Consider the following 16208-nt stretch of genomic DNA (forward strand, 5'->3'; position numbering starts at 1 on the left):
GTGTAGGAAGAGGCCCTTGCGATAATAAAGAAACGGAAGAACGTGGTCAAAGGAGCTTTTACTAAGTTTAAGTTGTCTAAAGAGAAAGTAGCCAAGACTCCCTACAAGCCACCAGGAGAACACGCGCTCTTTGAATTCAGTGACATGACGAAAAGACAGCTTCATCAGGTGGGTTATGCTAATATCTGTGTTTATTTCAGCTTGTACATAGTATGTAGGCTATGCAGTGACACGGCGATGCATCCCCTTCGCGTAGTCAAATAGAATTTGTACTGAATTTCCAATAGCATGGTAAAAGAATGATCATTTGTGAGGTGCAGTGTTCCCAAACAGAAATGTTTCGACTTTTTTCATTTGAAGACAAATGTTGCTGTCTTTTGAAGATAATATTAGTTAACACTGATGCCCTGTTTTATTAAATAAAATCATGTTACAATTAAGTTTGGCGCCGGTGTTATTGATACAAGAAAAACTGCAATCTTTTTTTTTTAATTATTATTATTATAAGTGTTGAAAAAGCATAGGAATTGTACTGCTCAAACTTCAGTCTAATTTTATAGGTCCTGTATAGTTATATAGTTTCAGAAATGATTTTTTTTACCCATAAGTGAAATTCCTCAGCCCATTGTTTAAACCTAATTGGAATTCTTCAGCTGAATGCTCAAACCTAGTCATTAAATCCTTCACATGCCACTTGAAATTCTTAGCTGAAATTCTTGAGGTGACTGCTCAAAGTTAATCGTGAAATTCTTCAGGTGATTACTTCTAGTCATAAAATTCTTCGATGGGTTTCTTGATCATCTGTTTACTCAAAGCTAACCTTAAACTTTATTATCTGGCTTAAAGTAACCATTAAATAATTCTATTAATTGCTTAAGCTAACCGGACTTACATATAGTGTATAGTATACCTGACCAAGGATAGCACTCTGCAGAATTTCCATCAGTGTGTGTGTAAACTATTCCAAAAGTGGCACTTAAGATATATTACATTTAAGTTTCTAATCGTTCCTTGAACGTTCTACTAAATCTGTATTCTATAATTTTAATCGTGATTTACGGTACAGATTCAAAATCACTGTGTTTTCTTGAGAACGAAACGACGTCGTATATGAAATCGATCATTTCTAGTTGATAAAAACTCATGGCACTAGTTATGATCATGCCAGAAATAAAATGCAAACTCTCGTTGAAATCTCAGAAATTTTATATTATTCGAATTGTATCATTTTTCATATGATATTCAACTGCCATACTGATTACCGTTACCCCCATGAGAAGAATAGGCCAGATTGATTCCGAGAGCAAATATATTACCCTAAGTACCTTCATTCTGCAATTCATTCATTTTTACCTTCATCGTCATTTCGACTTTGAGTGCAAAAGAGCATGACAACCCCGCCAGCAATTCTGGTTCGTCTCCTTGCAAGTTTTTCAAATCGACAGGACTTGGACAAGAGCGGGGAGGCTGCGCAGAGGGTGTCCCTCGTAAAGCGCGGGGAAATAAGAGGTGTGTTTCGTGAGTTCAAGGAGGAGGCGTTGGGTCCCCCCAGACGAAGAAAGGCAGCCAGAGCTACTATTCAGCCTCAGACTGCCAGGGATTACCTTCTTGCCGCTCGAACTACGGCTAGAGACAAGGTAGGTAGGCAGAAAGTTCTCATTACAAAATGTAATAAAAAAAAATTTACCTCTCCCCCTCTCTCTCTCGAGTCTAAGTATCTTCTTAAAAGCTATTTTTTTTATATTAAAATTTGCTGGTCAGTGATGTGGTAAGAAATGAACGCGGCAGGAAGCAGACTAAAAGTTATTCTTACGCTTTCCATTTCAAACAGTTTCATGTACTAAACTCTTTTTATAACTTAATTATCTTCTGATTACTCTGGCTTTATACAGGTAAGTAAAATTTGACTGGTATCAGAAAGAGTACTATCTTCGGCTCCCCTATTTGAATCTGTTGTCTTCCCTAAAATGTTGCAGAGATTTGTGGAACCAGTTTGTAAAAGCTTACAAGTTTACTTAGAAACTTTTGTTGGTATTTATTTTACGAAAAAATTTATGGTCTTTACGGGAACATTACCAACAATTGACTAAAGGTATGAAGAGACCAGAAGTAAATAATACAGTAGTTAGCAAAAGTTACAACAAAAGAAATAACAGAACAAGAGAATTATGTTTATACAACAATCATTTCACAACTGGGACAGAATGCTGACAGTCAAAACAGCAACGTAACCAAGCCTAACATGAAATGAAAACAGATTTAAAACCTATTAAATGATCTAATATAGAAATGGTAAAGTAATATCAGACGAAAGTGTTTTAATTGATATGAAGGAGCAGACGCCCTGAGGTGTGAAGACTGTCTTGCGTGTGCTCCTGAAAACTCGGTGCGGAGCTGAGGCATAGTCAGCTCACGCTGTGTCTAAGTTTTGGTTTAAGGCTTCCTTAAAATCTGTCGTCCTCTCTCTCTCTCTCGCAGCTGATAATTAGAAAGTATGAATTTTGTCACCATGGGATTTTTTTTTTGCTCGCTTACATTACATACCTTTTATTGCTGTAGACAGTTAATTTCTGTTTCAATGCCTGAGCAAGTAAATGAATAACGAGCTATGACAAGTCAGAAACGTTGGAAAGAGCAAAAACAACAAAGACTCTTTTCATGCAATTATGTGCTGAAGCAAAAGCAAATTAAATAAAAACAGATATGCATGAATGCTCAGAAATTATTGCTTATTCTGAAAACTCCTCTGGGAATCGTAGAGATATTAAGAAAATAGAAGAAATGGTGAACAGACCAGTATCACTGGAATTTTTGGTCAGCATCGAATAAAAATTTATGTTCCTGTGAGTCAGTGCAAGAGAGCTTTTCGGCTACAGCAGATTTAGTTTGGTATTTTTGTAGACAATGCATAGAAGTTATGATTTCAAGCGTCAAGTGATAAGTCCATTTTTCCATCGGATACAGTTCTAGAAGATGAAACTTACATAGTTCTTCTGGGACCCGAAACCTTTCTTTCTACCCCCCATTTAAGAAGCAGACTTTGTCAACCAAGAGTAGATCATTGCAACGTAATTCTATTTAGCTATGCTAATATTTATGTCTGACGGTGGTTTCGCTAAACATTGTCACTTCCTGACGTACTGGTCTCTTCATTATTAAAAATGGTACTTGAAAGCAAGATTAAAATCTCACCCCGTCAATTGTTCATTGGAGCAAGAACCTATGCTGGCACAAGACCAGCTTATTTGAAGAACAACAATGACAAAATCTGCTTGAGTTCCTTATCCTATTTACATTATTTTCAGTGAAGCAGTATTTAATTTTATCGAAAATCTACCTTTGAATCTTTATTAAAAATCACAGTTTTATCCAATGCTTATATACGGTTTTTGAATTCCTGAATTACGTAAGCCTAGGACCGCGTAAGAAAAAATAAACAAAGATGTGTGCTACTTGCCTTTCTGTACCTTCCGATGAAATAGTCTTTTCGAACATTGATAAAATAAATGTTTTACAGAACTTAACTGAAGTAGCTGAAATAGAAGCACAGCGTCTTCAGAAGGAGCTCTGCCGAGAGAGAGCCATTAACTCGGAGCTCGAGTCTCAACTTGACTTTCACGAAGCTGCTTTGCAGGAATTTCTTCAGCATCACTACCGTCAAGTCGCCGAGACTGTCACAAAGTACGTCATTTTCTCATCTTTTTAGGAAATAACGGAAATTTCTGTGAATGACTTAGATGTTTGTGGGTGATGTGTTTGTTCTCTAAGCGGAGGTTAAATGGACAGTTAACTGAGTCTAAGGAACAGGGAAGGAACAAGAGTGAGGATTAGCCCCGAAGTAAAAAGTTAGGCTGATCCCAAAATGGAATGCTGTTAGAATTCAAGTGTATATATATATATATATATATATATATATATATATATATATATATATATATATATATATATATATATATATATATATATATATATATATATATATATATATATATATTCACCTGCATCTAGGTACTAGAGTTCTCGTTGGTCGTTATCTTGCTAGCGTAAGGGGCGACCAGTGACCGTATAAGTTACATCATAGAGACTCTTCTACTTATAACATCTGTTTCATTTCTCAACAGAGGTGACGAGGCCCACAGAAACCTGACGGAGCAAGAAGTTAAGATAGACTATTTTTCTGGCCTCCTGGCAGAATCACAAACAGTACAAGACGAAGAAAAAGAGCGACTGCAAGAGCTGACAGCTTTCCAGCAATTCCTGGCTGCGGTCACGCCAGCTCAGTCATTGAAAGATCTCAGAAGGAGAACGAAAGAAATTTACGAAGAAGTTCAGGTGAGCATCCTCTGCTAATGAGGTTTTACAGTTCACAGTTTGAAAAGACATTCCCCTTTTAAAAAGTAATGTTTGAGTTACTCGGAAATTTATTGTTATAAACTAAAATAACTTGTAACCTGTAACAGCTGTCCTTATATGCAGTCCATTAGCTCGCACCGCATCTGGGTACCAGAGTTCTCGTTTGTTAATGTCTTGCTAGCGTGAGGGAGGTAAAGTTGCATAAATAGAGATGCTTCTCTTTTATGAGTGATTGGATGTGCAGACCTTGTTGGTCATGCTTTATTCAATAGTTACGAGACGTTCAATGTTATGGTGAGTGGCTCACCACTCGGATACATTGGAAAAGCTTCGGAATTGTATGACAAAGGGATGAGTAATTAAAAAATATTAATCAGTGACGTGCTCATCTGACAAAAAGGCAATAAGAGGGTGGGAGCAGACACGAAAGAAAGGGGAAGTGAAGGTCAGCACGAAACAGTTAATCAGTCACAGAAACTGAGGAAAAAATGATTAACAGGGAGAATACTGAAAAACCACCAAATCACAAGTCGCTGAAGACATTGACAATGGAGAGCAAACTTCTACAAAGAAAATGCAACGTGATAGCCTGGAGAGAAGGAAGAATGCAGTGCCAGACTAGCCAATGCAAGAAAGATTTCAACGTCTAAAGAGACTTGACGTGGTGTAGCAACTATAGCCGCCATGACGACATGTTACGAGAGTGTGGGTTGCCCGGGCGCTTAGACTTCTACAGTCCTTCATCAGGAGGAAACTAAAAATGATGCCAAGATCGTCCAACAAATGTGCTGAAGCGAGACACGGACAATAGAGAGATATGTGCACCTAGCACGAAGAATGAGAAAAACTAATGAAAATGGTTAACTAAGAGAGTAGCAGTGGAGTAAAAGGAAAAAAAGTTCCCAAGCGATAATAACTCACTTGGAGTGCAAAAAAAAAACTCTGATAAGGAACGATTATCGTTACCTTCAACAACCAATTAGAGTTAAGCGAGAATTCCTAGTGTGAATTAAGGTAGGCCAGACCTACAGTTTATAAATTAAAAGAGTGATTTTACACAAAAAGAGGAGCTAAACTATCTTCCGAGAGAATGCAGCAATATTCGCATCCAGCACAAATAACAAATATCTAAATGAAAAGATATTGCCGTAAACTTGTATATGTTCTTTTGTGAATGTGGGAATGTGTCTGTGTCTCTGTTTATAAATACACTGCATGTGATGTATATACTTTATTTGTACTAAATGACTAATTTTCACTGCCAACTGTGGTCAGCCTAATCAGCGCAATCAATACTGGAAACACACAGTTTATCAAATACTAAAAGTATTACTGCTATGAGTTTATATGGGGCTCTCTCTCTTACTCTTGTTAGGAATCCATTTTGAGATTCTAAACGTCTGCCCATTCTTCTGTGCTAATTTTGGAATTCATGCAAAAAAAAAAAGCTCTTTGCATTCACAACAGTTATAATCTTCTTTATAAAGAACATATTCTTGCATTTTGTTACCTTGCCATGCTCATTTAAGGAAGGGTGGAAGCATATCACAATTTTTATATATTTCTTATATTTTTGTAAGTTTACGATTATTCACATAATTGCATTTAAAGGCGACAATGAGTGTGATTTTCCTGTTTTTCCCCAAAAAATGAAAACTGTACCCTAGGCGTCCCATGGAATGGACACTAATCGAACCGCCACGGATTCTGTTGAAATGAGTCGAATTGCTGTGCAGGTTGCAACTTCCAGTTCCGGGATCTCACCCATTGGAGGTAAGTTTTTTTTTTTTATAAAAAGTAATCTTGCCATGATGTGGTAACATTTTGGAATACTGTTTCACCCCTAAATGCAGTCACAAAGGATTATCACAACCGCTGACCAAAAGTGGCTTTTTATCAGAGGACCCTTGTTTCTGTTACTAATTGCTTAGTCATTCCATCTCACTAAGACATAGCTAGAAAAAATGTGGATAGGTGGAAAATGTAAAAAGTCCATATTCAACTTGTATATATTAAAACTATTTTCTAAGTATTTTTAGTAACAAGAATATGAAAAACACGAAAACACAACTAAATCTTAAAGATTAATGAATTACGCAAAGGCATAAAATAATCGAGAAATATGTGTGTTGAGTAGTATACCTGGTTTTAGTGACTATGTACAGCCTAATTTTCACCTCAGAAACTTTGCTTGCAATTTTACCATTACTGATCATAAATTCACAACTGACCATTTCACGGGGAGTAAGAAAGACGTAACTGAATAATGCAGAAGTTGGAGGGACCAGTATAAACCTGAGAGGAATTATATAGTTTTTTTTAAGATCTGAAGAAAGGCGAGGTTTGGCGTCGGCGAGATAGTGAGAGATGAGTCACTCTGGTAAAAAGTGCAATTGGGTAGTTGTCAAAAGCGGGTAAGCCAAATTTACTTGGAGTAGACTCCGTAGCAATGGACGCGAACGTGAATCATACCGTAATCATATTAGGTAACATTGCTTACAGAAGGGAAGGTGCATTGAAGTGGTCTTCCTGCGTCTATTACTGAAATGAATATAATAAGGTTATTATATATTCTACTTGCTCAAAGATGGAAGAGACCGTTATTTATCATTATTTGATGCACGTTAATCAATTTTTCATGAGATCAGTTTCCGCAAAGTTTCAAAAGATTATCGAGTTGTGCGTCGTCGAATTGGTCATTAGATCATTAAGTGATTTCAAGTTACTTGGAGTTGTGCGTCTTGGAAGTGTCATGAGATCATTATGTTATCTATTTTCTGTATATGTTCGAGAGATCAGCATGCAACGCACATTATTGAAAAGTTTACGAGATCAGTATGAGGCGTACTTTATTCAGTGATTAAAGAGATCTATTCCTAAACATTTCGCAATTGATTAGAATATTTTTCATCCCTGTTGCGCAAAACGCATCATATTTTGTCTTGCGAATAGCTCATGATTTATGCTATGGATGCCGCTTGTGCTGGCCTAAGGACTAACCTTTTTTTTACTGTCATGATATTGTTCGCACTAAATATGTAGTGTATACGTGATCTCATCTCCCTTATATAGGAAACAAATGCCCAGAACGTTTGTTTGTTATGCATGGTTGTTTATTTAGTAGTTTGTGAGAGACAGAGAAGTGCGACGTGCATAAATGAAGGCATTTCATCTGTCTGATGTTGTATTAGACAGTTGCGGTTCTGATACATTTGCAATCGAACAGTTTTGTCTTTGAGTTCAGGAAATTTCTTTTATTTGCTCGATAATAACATCCTTTTAGAAATTAAGAGGAGTTTTAGTCTTTAAATTTTTTAAAGAATACATTAAATATCTATAAACGTTCATAGACAGAAACTTGTCCATTATAAAATAACATTCTTCCCTTAAATGACTGACGATTTTACTCAGCGCGCTCCCTCCCAACCTCAACTCCAGCCAAAAAAAAATTAAAACTTTATCAGGATTAGGATCCATATTGATCCCACATTCCAATCACCTCTCCTTTCACCCGTCCTACCTTAAACAAAATTTGATTGAAGGCTTTCAATAAAGCTTTGAAGTATCCTGGACACAGACAGCCGGAAAGAGTTCCGAAAGACTAGCGGCGAAGCAAACAAACACAAGTGGTTACGTAATCTCCGTCCGACTGCGTTGCCGGAAGCCATCTTTTTTTTTTTTATCGATGAAACATTCCCTTGAACGGTTTTAATATCTGTTAGAGTTCGTTTTATATTTCTGTTTTACAATAGCTGACGCATTTTTCATTCACCAAGCAATATGATTGTTAGGTTGTCGCTTTAGAGCTATGCTTTTTTATACTATATAGGATGGTTAGTTTAATAATGTTGGTAATTTTATGTTTACGCCTTTGGTTATGATTCAAATGTTGTTCTGAATCACATTTCATTTTCTTTGTCATGACGTTTTCGCTTTTCCCTTTGCCATAGCAGCATTTTCCAACCCCTATAATCATTCTACTTCTATTCTTCTTCTTGATTTTTTTTTGCTGACCCTGGAGATAACAAGAAATCCAGATATCCCACAAATCAAATTATGGGCTTCTTTTATGTATGATTGTGTTCTGTGACCTTCCAGAGACCTTTATTATGCCGAGTCAGGGAGAGACCATTTGTGAGCATAGTTTCCCAGTAGTTTCGATCAAAATAGCCAAAGTTGGACTTTGCGAGGTCGTTTGTGCTTCATTGTTACAGAGTAAACGATTCTGTAGTTGCCTTTATAAGGTTACAAGCGCGCTTAAGAGGTGTGTATTTGATATGGGATGTGTCACTTCTTATGTACTAAATTTCTGAACCGCGTGTCAATATTTTTGCGCAATTTGTTCTTTTTAACCATCTCTTTCCTGCGGCAGGCTTTCTTTTCATTTTCTTTTCTTTCATTCGCGGATTTTTAATTCACCTTGCTATTTCACTTCACATCTTTTAGATTGCTTCACGAAAATCGCGGCTCCATCTGAATAATAATAATAATAATAATAATAATAATAATAATAATAATAATAATAATAATAATAATAATAATAATAATAATAATAATAATAATAATAATATAAAAATTAAAATGTATACAGTAAAATAGAAACCAGTGCTCAACAAACCATTCGAAGGAGAAAGAGAAGAACGAATGCCCAAGACCTGACCTCACCCTGCGGCTTCAGTTATGCTAGATAAAGATTAGAAGCGGAAACGTTAGAGTTCAAAGATGGAACAAGCCGTTTGATGTATAAGGACTCAAGGGTGGTTAGGTATATATATATATATATATATATATATATATATATATATATATATATATATATATATATATATATATATATATATATATATATATCTGAAGTTCTTATATACTACACCACCCTCCCAGCCTCCTGCCCTGCCTTTTAGAATCTAGCCACATGGACACTGTAGCACGAAGCGTTACTATAGCATGTGTTACTAGGAATGTTCGTAACGCAATCCCGAAAGAGGTAATTAATTCATCTTTACGATTTTGTAAGGAATGAACTTTTCAGAGATAAACAATTTGCAAAAACTCACGTTTGATTTCCAGATCGATCCGTTGCTTTCCTACTGCTAATCAAATTTTGTATGACTTTTTAGGCAAAAGAATGACTACAGGAACATTCGATACAGTTGCGTTATAAAATGTGACAGGAACCGACTCGCTGATGGTACTTACTGCTTATGAAAAAATCGTCCCTGCACAGCAATGCTTTATCTATGGTCATTTACTGGAGAGGTATAAGAATTTAGAGTGCTGTACTCAACAAAGAACAAAGTTTACGTAGCGTGTCCGCCCATAGATGTCTACTAATTTGCCTTATTTCACGTAATTCGTCCATAGTTTGACATACTACCCTAAGCCGTTTTTTTCCTCATTCTGAGAAGATAAACTTCAAAGATTTTGATACTATTCAGAGCTTCTAATTAGCTCATCCTTTGAGGCATTTTGGTTGGAAAATGTGAGAACGCAGACGGCTGAAATTTTGACATGGTATAGAGTATCAAAAACCGAGACACTATGGCTGGAAAACTCGAAAACTCAAAATAAAAATGGGATACGCCAGTTCGTCAAAACAGGGACGATTTCAGTTCATAAATATACTATCTATCATTTCTAACCATGCCATTTTTTATTGCCACACAGGTGAGGACAGTGGTAGCAGCGCCCTTGGAGCTGATCTGTTGACCTTGCGCATGACCCGCCCTCCCCAACCAGCAAGTCGGCCTCAGTCTCGGTTGGACCCTCGGAAGACGCCTTCGCCCCCACCTCAGGCTCTGGTGGCCGTGTCACCCGAAAACAGCGATACTTGTGACCCCATTTGTTTCGGTAACTATGACATTATTAGGTGTGTTGCATCCCTTCATGATGAATACGTCAGTATAAACGCAGCCACAAAAACAAAGGTTAATGTGTGACAACTTGATTAATTTCACATTTCTAGCAATGACCATAATTGTAAGTTTCATAATTTTGTAACCTTAATCTTCCCTTCCACAAAGACTATTATTATTATTATTATTATTATTATTATTATTATTATTATTATTATTATTATTATTATTCAAATGGAGTTATTTAGGGAACTAGTCAAAGGTCCACGAACCTCTCAAACAAATTTACAGAGAGAAAAAATGGACGAACAAAGGAATGAAACTGAAAACATAAATTGCCGGAAAGGTTACCCATGAAATCCAAAGACGCAATTTACTTTGATTTCAAAATATAGAAACAACAAAACACAGATCTATTTCCCAGAAAGGTAGCGCCCTGTTATAACCATTTTTTAAATTTTTAGATTCATTTCTTTTCAAGTTACTAAAAGGACATAAGTTTTTCAGGCCAGTCATATTACAGTATTTTCGGTCTCAAATCACGGATGTGAATGCAATATTGCAATATACTGTACAGTATTGTTAAAACAATAAATTACAGATACTGCGAGCGACGGAGACTTATTATTAAATTTATCATTGCTAATTCTGAATGACACCTCTACGGACGAGACGTAGGATGTGTATTCATCAACTAGCCAAGGGTCAAACATGTGTGTGATCAAACGTCAGAGGTCACAGATTTGATTAAGGGGTATTTTGCTCGATGTACACTCAGGTATACAGTCTTTTACGTTTAAATAAATTTTTCAGAAAATGCACTTATCATTGTATTTAATCTGGTCAGTGTTCTCTTAGGCCTTACTTTAATTTCAGCCTATAATCACTAGTATTTTTTTAAATTGATATGACAATGATTGAGGCCTGTTTTGCCTTGCAAGGTGTATCACCTCAACCATGCAGATTAGAACATATCAGTTTTCAAATATATCAGCTACTCCCAAACACAATTGTCGGTTAAGCCATAATGGGAATAATTATTGATTTCGACAGGGAACTTGCGCCGTCACCTTTAGCGTCTATCTCTCTGAAGCTGGTGTACGCTGTTTTGCAAAGTTAGCACCCCCATTTAGTCTCAGTGTCATGATTCCACACTGCCCAGTCATGGGAGCATGTAGCGCCTTTCGTTGTAGAATTGTGCGACAGTCCTCTTATCACTATTACTAGCGTGATATTCGTAAATATAACTTAGGCTGTAATGCTACTTTGTTGCATCATATTTCCTTCCCTTCATTTCTTCTTTGGTGTAATTCTCCATGCTGTGCCTTTATGCATATCTCTGTCTGTTGGTGGAATTATTCTATTAATTGAGTGGTCGATTGATTCAGAATTAAGCCAGCTTTGTACCAGCACCGACCCTCGTTCTGAGTCGGCCACGAAAATGTGGTAAGGTGTTAAAGGGGATAGGAGGCCTGATTTGAACGTCAGGATTCTTCAGCCAACATAGAGAATTGACTGGTATTTCCCCCGGTATTTTACAACGGTATTTGATCCTGTAGAAGCCTGTGCGTTACTAGTAAACCAATGTGATGTGGAGGCTCTACCAACGTGACAAAAAAGTCGGCCTTTTTCCACTCTGTGTTTTCATGGTATTTTGCTTCAGTGATGGGTACGCATTGTGTTGTTCAGTTTACTGCTGTTCAGAAAATTATGATGCGTCTTCATTGCACTCCAAAGTTTATATATTTTCATAATTTTTGTTTACGTAATCATGGTTTTGCGCCGAAATACAGGTATGTGTATTATATCTATCTATCTATCTATCTATCTATATATATATATATATATATATATATATATATATATATACACACACATACATATATATATATTCATATATATCTCAAGATAGAGAGAGAGAGAGAGGAGAAATATTTTACAAGTCAATCTGTAGCGAAAGAAAGTATTATTAAAATATAATAATCCTCAAATCTGAATTTCTGCAAAATGTTTGTTCTATCGTCTTGAGTTCCGTATGTGTCGCGAGCAAGACCTGATAGTATCCTGTCTGAAACCTGCCTTCCTTGTTCCCCCAGACGACTTCTTGGTGGATAACGAACGGCTTATAGCTCTTTCTCATATTTATGAGTCTCAGTGCCACGTCCTCTTAGCGCTACTTACCAGGTAATTATACTTGATCGTTATCAGAGAACTTACGACTAACGATAGCAATTGACTGTCAGGTGTTGAGCAACTGCAAAGGATTAGATATAATAGTATGACGCAAAATCATTTGTTTTTGCGTCATACTATTACAGTATATCTAATTCTTTGCAGTTAACTATCACGATTTAGTATAAGCCATATTGGTTGTATCTTTTGAAGGTATTTTAAACACATAATTGTGTAGTATTTTTGGCAAGTAAAAAGAAAATGTTCACTCGGTACAACTAATGAAAGTTTCTATAGCTGCAGCGAAGTCATAATTCCATAGGATTACATTGAACTGCCAAAATTCAATAAATTTCAGGAAGCAACATTACCTAATCCTGATCCATTTTTGACAAACTACCCTTCAAGGAAATTTAAAAGAAAAAATTACATTGTTCTTAGCAAATGAAGGTAGTTAAACATCAGTAATAAGTAAGGGTTTTTGTTTATTTCGTTTCTTTAATAATTCATACTTCTTGTTCAATGTTAAAAATAGATTTGACATCTTAAGAATATGGAGAAAAAAGGATCTATGTGTAGTGTACGCATTCGTAAGCCTATATAGGCCTATATATGATAAAATCTTGTTGGATTTAATACCAAATTAATTGATGATGAATGGAGACTAACTCCAGATACCAAATATAAAGAACTATGTAGTAAAGTAACTTACCGTACATTTTAGAACATGATTATCATTGCTTGCAAGTAAAGATAAAATTTCATTACCTAAAAGATTGCGTGGACAAACAGAAGCCATCAACCAGGAAGTTGAGAACCGCCAGAAGAAGTTGAACAGCCGCCTGCAAGAAATCCAGAGCTTGCAAGAGAAGGCCTCGGGCAACGGCCACGAAGCGCAGCTCAAAGACCTCTGCACGTTAATCAACGAGTGGCCAGCCTTATCTGGTGACGCTCAGGCGCAGGCGCAACTTGACCAACTGGTTGCCCAAGTAAGTTGTAGTGACTGCCATTCAAAACGCTTAATATTGATTCCTTCGTTGCTTTCATTACATGCTTCAAAGTGCTCAGATTTCCTCTCAGTCTAATCCAAACTTTTCCGTTACTCCCTTTTCAGTGGCCAAGGTGAGGTCTTTTTCAACTCACATGTATCATATTACGTTATTTATATCTCTCTTGCTCTCTTTCGCTCGTTTATCGTTTTCGGGGGGTTACCAGCCTTGCTTAACTAGCAGGATGTACACGAATGATCCTATGAAGTAGCATCCCATATAAGCACATTTCCTGTAAACTCTATTGTGCCTCCGTTGAACTGTACAGTGACTGAGTACCTCCTGGCTAGGAAACATTGATCAGTTACAGCTAGATTTGGGAAGGACACCTGTCATAATCTGGTCAGAAATTTCCCATTTACAATAAACTATTATCATGGAATTATTGCTTCATAAGGAGGTTTCTTACATGTCTTATAAGATTTAACATAATCATTTCCAGTAATACTAGTGCAAAGTAACAATTTCTGCAGGAATCATACTTCTAATAACACGCTATCTGTGAATGATTATGATGCATTATTCATATGCTCTCATTGCTTGTTTTTAGATTGCAGAGGTTGTCAGCGATGTGTTTGGATCAAGCGAGTACTCACCGTTAGTCCCTCAAACCCAACAAGCGCCCTCAAGTGCAAAGAGCGGCTCTACCAAAAGCCCTGTCAGTCAGAAAGGCCGAATGAAATGTAAGTTTTTAAAGTCTGCACAAGGCCATGATGTAGGTTCTTTTTCCAAAATTGTATTTCATTTTTGCTGTTTTGAAAACAACAAATTTTCTTTAATTCATTGTTAAATGCTCTGTATCAGATGGTTGTGACATTGGGCCCATAATCTATTTAGAGGTCGCACAAGATTTTTAGTGATAGCTGCAGCAGAATTTTCTCGTAAAAACTGCAGTGAAAGTGCTCTTTTAAACTGAAAAGTAATTTATAAAGGAATATTCACAATAAATTTGAAATAGCACGACTTCGAAAAGAAAATTTCTACAAAAAAAATTAACTTTTTAGCAGGTTTCAGTATACCATGATCCCCTGATGCACTAATAAACATTCTGATGGCTGAGTTGGTCCCCTTCATTCAGTGATGCCCCTAAGCATCGGTAGCGTCATTAATTGTGGATTGTCATTATTCCCCCCTCCCCCTCTCTCTCTCTCACTCTCTCTATCCTCGTATTCGTCGTCCAGTACATGATCCATGTCTCTTGTTCTTTTTGTCACGGTTCCGTTGCTATTGATGAGGTCCACCAGGGCCCTTTTGAATTCAGCAAATTTGACTGAATCATTTAGGACAAGGCAGTGCTACGTTAGGCCGTTAGGGCTAATAGTCACCTGAGTGCCTGTGTTCTAGCTGTTCTGAAAAACTTTTAGTCTCAGCTCAGAATGAATTTACAAGTGAGTATTCTCTTCCAGCCAAAGATGAAAGTGAAAGTCCGAAGCGTAGGACCTCAGAACCTGTCAATGGCACGGGGTCAACCGTGAGTGCCGGCATGGGTCAAGAGGCTTTGTTGGCACTCCTCGAAGCTCGAGTGACTGACCTCTGTGCGATTTTAGATACGATAGACGCCCCTCTGCGAGATGCCATCTTTTTGGTAAGTTTTTACTATCTGGCTTTAGTTTGTCCGATTTCAAGGGCATAATGTTTTCCATCCACAGGGATGCATTATGTCATTTGTGTAAAGAATAAGTGACAAGGACAGGTACCCAAATTTATGACATCTTATTGATATAAAGGAAATACGTTTGCTTCAGATACAACGTTTAAATCAATGAATAACTAACTAACTTTATCTTTCTAAGCTGATATTGTTTTGACTTTTAAAGACACGATGTTAATAAAAAATGAATTAAGGTATTAAGCCAACAACATGCATCGTAAAACCGCAAAATAACTAAACTTTACGACGACATTCGCATAAGGAATTGATCAGACCTTTTATGTTTTGCTTTCGCAGAACTGTGAGCAAGCGCGGAGGGCTCGAATCAAGGAAGAAAAGAGACAAGACGCGGAAATGCGCAGAGCGCAGCGCAAGCAACGACACCTAGAGAGGGCACTGGCAGAACCTCCCCCAAAACCGCTTTAAAACATAGGTTTTTTTTTTTTTTTTTTTTTTTACCTGCTATCAAATGCAGATTTATTTGTTCAGGATCGGTTTGTTTTAGGAAAACTGATTGTTTATAAGTTATGGGGTTACAGGAAAATAGGTTGCTGTTATTTTTGGCAGAAACATTTGCGAATTACTTTTATTTATGAAATTCTCTCTCTCTCTCTCTCTCTCTCTCTCTCTCTCTCTCTCTCTCTCTCTCTCTCTCTCTCTCTCTCTCTCTATATATATATATATATATATATATATATATATATATATATATATATATATATATATATATATATATATATATATATATATATATATATATATATATATATATATATACTGTATATGTATTTATATGTATGTATATATATATATATATATATATATATATATATATATATATATATATATATATATATATATATATATATATACTGTATATGTTGCATTTGAAACACCATTATTAAACTCATAATGTTCTGTCATATATATATATATATATATATATATATATATATATATATATATATATATATATATATATCACAGAACGTATGAGTTTTTAATGGCTTTTCAAACAAAAAAACAATCTGGAAAAAAATGAAAGAAATTAGTGGCTGAAACGTATTGTTTTAACTTAAAATTAAAAGAGTGCCCTGCACACGTTACAAAACTGATGTTGGAAGAACA

The 16208-nt window shown here is 36.2% G+C and overlaps 1 protein-coding gene across 1 annotated transcript in view; it reads left to right on the top strand.

Moving 5' to 3' along the window:
- LOC136848835 (uncharacterized) overlaps positions 1-15632 on the top strand; it is a 16512-nt gene extending 880 nt beyond the window's left edge. Inside the window, exons 2-12 of the mRNA XM_067121577.1 lie at positions 7-168; positions 1446-1637; positions 3518-3681; positions 4122-4332; positions 6021-6126; positions 10021-10203; positions 12305-12392; positions 13156-13369; positions 13980-14112; positions 14836-15014; positions 15378-15632. Coding sequence (XP_066977678.1) covers positions 7-168; positions 1446-1637; positions 3518-3681; positions 4122-4332; positions 6021-6126; positions 10021-10203; positions 12305-12392; positions 13156-13369; positions 13980-14112; positions 14836-15014; positions 15378-15506 — 1761 coding nt within the window. The 3' untranslated portion in view covers positions 15507-15632. The remainder of the gene's footprint in view (positions 1-6; positions 169-1445; positions 1638-3517; positions 3682-4121; positions 4333-6020; positions 6127-10020; positions 10204-12304; positions 12393-13155; positions 13370-13979; positions 14113-14835; positions 15015-15377) is intronic.
- The last annotated feature ends 576 nt before the right edge of the window (positions 15633-16208 follow it).

This window comes from Macrobrachium rosenbergii, chromosome 19, assembly GCF_040412425.1.
Source record: "Macrobrachium rosenbergii isolate ZJJX-2024 chromosome 19, ASM4041242v1, whole genome shotgun sequence".
Lineage (NCBI taxonomy): Eukaryota > Metazoa > Arthropoda > Malacostraca > Decapoda > Palaemonidae > Macrobrachium > Macrobrachium rosenbergii.